At 36.4% G+C, this 5,296-nt stretch overlaps 1 protein-coding gene across 1 annotated transcript; it reads left to right on the top strand.

The window, feature by feature from the left end:
- Positions 1-3,727: 3,727 nt before the first annotated feature.
- Positions 3,728-4,135, top strand: LOC145669767 (CGG triplet repeat-binding protein 1-like). The gene has a single exon (XM_081738105.1). It carries the CDS (start codon positions 3,728-3,730, stop codon positions 4,133-4,135), a length of 408 nt encoding a protein of 135 aa, XP_081594231.1.
- Positions 4,136-5,296: the final 1,161 nt, after the last annotated feature.

Raw genomic sequence — 5,296 nt, 5'->3', positions numbered from 1 at the left:
TATTAATTATTTTGAAGGAAATATATGTGTAAAGAAGGGTATAATTATGAATAATGACATCGTGATTGGGAATACACACTCTAGGTTGTTGTCATTTTGAAACTCAAATATGTCACTTAGATAAACAAACTAGCCAATTATTAAATCCAATATTCTACATGTATTTCTTTACTGGTTATTCAATATCGGACTTCCGAAGAGAAAGTGGATTAAACTTTCTCACCGTGCCTACAGCGACAACTTCCGGTCACGACTTCCCTTCAGTTTTAATTTAAAATAGAGGAAGACTGGGAAAAAGATATAGTAAAGTAAGGAGGAAAGTAAAAGAAGAGGAGGAAGAAGGATAATACAAGGAAGAAAAAAGGTTAGAAATGTCTTCTGATGGAAATATGTTAGAGATAGTGAGCGACGAGACGAAAATATTGCAGAAAAGGAAGATTGTTTAGTCTATGGATAAAACAGAAGGTAAACGAGGGAAAGAAAGAAATAGAAACAAAGAAATACGGAATAATTATCGAAATATAGTAAAGAAGCTTGAATAAGTACTAAAGGTACTTCATATCCCAATTGTATTACACGAGAATCGTGTGAACTGTTCATAATAGACATATTCTCCCTCATATTGCTCAGACCTGGATCCAGGTAACTGCACAAATTGGAGTTACCCTGACCTATCCCAGATAATAAGAAGTGCTAAGTTAATCGTTTTATTCGTTATTTCTGATCACTAAATAATTTTCATCCGTTTACTGACTTAGGTAGTGAACGTCCTACGATTATGCCGGTTAAGCTAACGAACACGGTGTTTGTCCACCACAAAGTCCACACGGCGCGAGCTGGGTTCGAACTAGGGACCCCAAGCTCCGGAGGTGAACGCTCTACCACTGAGCCACCGCGCCCCCAAACGAACGCATGTTTGAGTTAGCCAGGAAAAAAATATTCAGGTGATAACATATCTTCCATAAATCAGTTTTTGATGTTTTGCAGAAAACGGTTATTATCCCTAATTTATTCCGTTGCTTCGGCTTGCCTTTTAGAGCCGATTTGGATTAATTAGAGATTCACCTTCATGACCTATGTCATGACTTAGAAGTAAATACATGTTCCATTAGTACATATACATAACAAATATTATTAATTCGCATTAAACTTTGGAATTCACTACTTAAAACTAGAGTTATTTGCTCACTCGCACACACATTCACACGCATTTGACAATGTATTCATACAGGAAAGTTGGTTAAATCTTACTTTGAAAGGAAACTATCACCTAGCTACAGTTTTGTAACATTTATTAGATTTACTAATGATTAGAGCCCGGATTTCTATGCACAAACAAACCCCCGAAATATGCATGCAAATATGCACGAAAAATATAAAAATATATTTACTAAAATATGCATTAAAAATTTTAACACGTGCACTGAAATATACACTAAGAAGAAAAGAGTGCGTCCATGCCCACGATAAGAATTTCACAAATTACAATAGCTTTTTGAAAAAATGTAATTTTTGAGTTTTACTTCTCACGGATTTGCCGGCTAGGCTAAAGGAAACGTCGATGATGAGAAATGAATGAAATGGTGGAATGAAGAAAGTGGGAGGAAACGAGAGAACCCCAAGAAAACCCACGCACACAGTGTTTGTCCACCAGAAAGTTTACTTGGCAGGAGTGGGGTTGAATCAGAAACACCATGCACAGAGGTGAACGCTCTATCACTGAGTCACCGCGGCCCCTGTTACAGCTTTATGAAATTCCTACCACCCGTATCCGACCAAGCCCTTGGAGATTACAACCAGGTATACCGGAAGGTTGGCGTGGTCTCTTAATTTAGAAATTTCTAATACAACAAAAAATCTCCGACACAGACAACTGAGAAGAGTTTAAGTTAAAGTATGGAGAAAATAGTTGAAACGTCGATAAGTGAAGAGAATCCCAAACGAGGATAGCCAAAATTTAAAAAAATGAAATAAAATAATTTTGTAATGCCAAGTTAATATAAGCCAAATCTTGCCATTCACTACTAATCCGCAAGATTCGTGAGATCTTGAGGTGCTAATTAATTTCAACTACCTTTAGAAGTGAAGGAAATAAAGATTCATGGACAATGGGATTTTAGCACCTTGGTATGGAATAAATAAACTTTTACTATAGTAAACCTACTGTATTATTTGCCCTTAACCGTTCCGTCACCTCTGTGGACAGTAACTAACTTAACTTCGTAAGATAACATTGTGGAAAAATCTCAAGCAGCAACCAAGTACTATTGGTAGTCGAAGGTTAATGGCACACGAATATTTTAACTGCATCATAATTCATTAATTTGTTATAAATTTCTGTAATTTCTCTTGAACTGTACCAAAATATTTAATAAACAAACACTACTCACATCGTCAAGCCGAACTTACCGTTAATGCATACAAATCTTCACAAATCAGGTTTACTTTAGTGACTAATATACGTAAGCGGGAAATTTTTTCATCAAGATTACGAAATATTAATCATTTCCAGCAATATGATTCCTTTCATATACTTCTTCAGCTCAATTTGAATACGGTTAACCAATAAGTTACAAAGGGTAAACATAGACAGCCATGTATACAACATTCCCCTTATACGAATCTTCGATGTGACGGACATTGCTTGAACCACTCAATATCATGCACGAACATACAACTATATTTGAATCGCGACCCTAACCAGTGGCGAAAGAGTAACTGGGCTCACATATACATTAGGGTATTTTATTATTCAATTACACTCACATTATTATTATATATCATTACTTACTTTATTTATTTATTTATATTTCATATCGTAGAGATTTATTTTCCAGGCACCCAAATTTTAAATACGCCCAACAACTGTCTAAAACAGTTACATTCTATACATTAAAATCCATACGCCACTAAATATAATTCTCAAGCACTGACCACCACGTCGACGATTCGCACGAATCGAAATTCACTTCTCCCAATACCAACGACACCTTATATTTACACTCTGCAGCCTGGCAAACGTATATATGCAAATAGCATATAGTATTATTTACTTTATTTACACTTCTGACAAGCACATTGCTGTGTAAAACGATTCGTATTTCTATACTGTACTTGTTTAGAAATATACTTATATTCTGAATTCAACAATTAGAGTATTCACAGAAAGAAATGGAAAAGAAAATTTAAAGTTATGATTAGAGACCGGATGTTAGGCAAAATGCCTATTCTTTAATATTAAAGATATGAACAAAAATAACGTTTTAAAGTTTATATGGTGGGTAATAGTTTCAATTTAAGCCAATTTTATTTTGCCTATTTTGCCCCTTACTGCCTAAATAATTGCATTAATGCCTAATTTTGCCTATTCTATGCATTTTCTTCAAAATAAGACTTCATTGGGAAAAATATATAATGTTGTATTTCAAGAAAGGATTCTGCCTCTTCCGAGAAATATAAGATTAAGAGAAACTAACTTATGGGCAGGTCAAGGTCAAACTTCACCCCGCTACAATAAAAGAACGTCGCCGAAATCAATGACACAGTATGATCCATATTTTCCCCTCCCACTTCCTCCTGTTTGCAACAGCGTTGCATTGCACAGATGCACAAAAGAATTAATGTTCTTTAAGTTCTCATTTCAGCATAGTGTTCGCCTTGTGACCGGCCGTGTGGTTTCTAATATCGTGTGTGCGTGGTTTTGTGAGCAAAAGGAGTTATTCTTAAGATGCCTAAGGAAGCCACATCTTTGAAGAGTAAATTGAATAATTTTGTGAAGACTTTCGGTTGTGATGTGTTTTCAACTGACGGAACCATCCTTTATTGTAAAGTGTGTGAAAAGACAGTGAATTGTGCGAAAAAATACCACGTTACACAACATTTAGAAACTGCAAAGCATAAATCTGCTTCAAATGCAAAACAAAAATTAGCAAAACCTTCACTGATTACTACGTACGCTACCACTAGTCGGCAGTCTCAGTTTTCTGCAGATTTGTGTAAGGCTTTCTTAGAAGCAGATATACCTCTGTGGAAATTACAAAATGACTCCTTGAAGCGTTTCTTGTCGAAGTACACAAGTGAACAGGTACCGAGTGAGTCAACACTGCGCAAAAATTACGTAGACGGTTGTTATTGAAAGAATTAGGAAAGAAGTTAGTGGGAAAAAAAATTTGGGTTTCGATTGACGAAACGACCGATGCCACGGGACGGTTCCTTGCTAATGTTGTAATTGGTACAATGGAACATGATCAACAGCCCAAAATATTTCTTCTAGCGTGTGAGGAACTGCCAAAAACAAATAGTACAGCAATTGCTCAATTGTTCACTTCCTCACTGAATTTACTTTGGCCGGATGGTGTAAAACATCAAGATATTCTTCTGTTTATTACGGACGGAGCACCATACATGAAAAAAGCTGCAATGGTACTTAAAGTTCTTTTCCCAGCTATGCTTCACATAACATGTCTTGCACATGCTCTGCATCGAATCGCTGAGGAAATCCGTGGTTTATTCCCCGAAGTAGATGCTTTAATCTCCAATACCAAGAAAATATTCCTCAAAGCTCCATCTCGAATTCAGCTATTTAAAGAAACCGCTTTACCTCCAAACCCAAAGTTGCTTTACCTCCAAACCCAGTAATAACAAGGTGGGGTACTTGGATTTCTGCAGCTCTGTATTACGCAACCAACTTTCATACCGTAGAAGAAGTAGTAAGCTGTCTGTCTGAAGAGGATGCCTCATCAATTCGCATAACACAACAGCTGTTGAACAATGATGTGCGAAACGATTTAGCTTTCATTGCTACCCACTATTCAATTTTGCCAGGCGCGATAACGTTTCTGGAAGAGAGAAATAAAACCTTGATCAACTCCCTGGAACATTTTCAATCTGTAGTGGACAAAATTTGCTGTGTGCCAGGTGCCAAGGGCCAGTTAGTTCGTGAGAAATGTGAGAGAGTTATTGTAGCCAATAAGGACTTGAATAAACTAACAACAATTGCACAAGTGTTGAAAGGCGAAAATGTGCCCAATGAATTTGATCCACATGTTCTTGCTTGCTTCAAATATGCCCCGGTTACATCCGTGGAAGTAGAGCGATCGTTCTCGATTTTGAAACATGCGTTATCCGATCGAAGACATAATTTATCAGCTGAAAACCTCAAAAAATACCTGGTTGTCATGTGCAATCGGAATGAATAATTCTTCATGTCGACAAACTATAAGAATGTATTGAATTAAAATACGCGGAACAGTTTATCTTTTTATTTAAAATCTGCCAATATTTCATCTTTTGACTG

The sequence above is a fragment of the Thermobia domestica genome, chromosome 14, assembly GCF_964235325.1.
Source record: "Thermobia domestica chromosome 14, izTheDome1.hap1.1, whole genome shotgun sequence".
Taxonomy (NCBI): Eukaryota; Metazoa; Arthropoda; class Insecta; order Zygentoma; family Lepismatidae; genus Thermobia; species Thermobia domestica.
The sequence above is the reverse complement of the archived record's forward strand: the minus strand, read 5'-3'. Positions and strand labels throughout refer to the sequence as shown.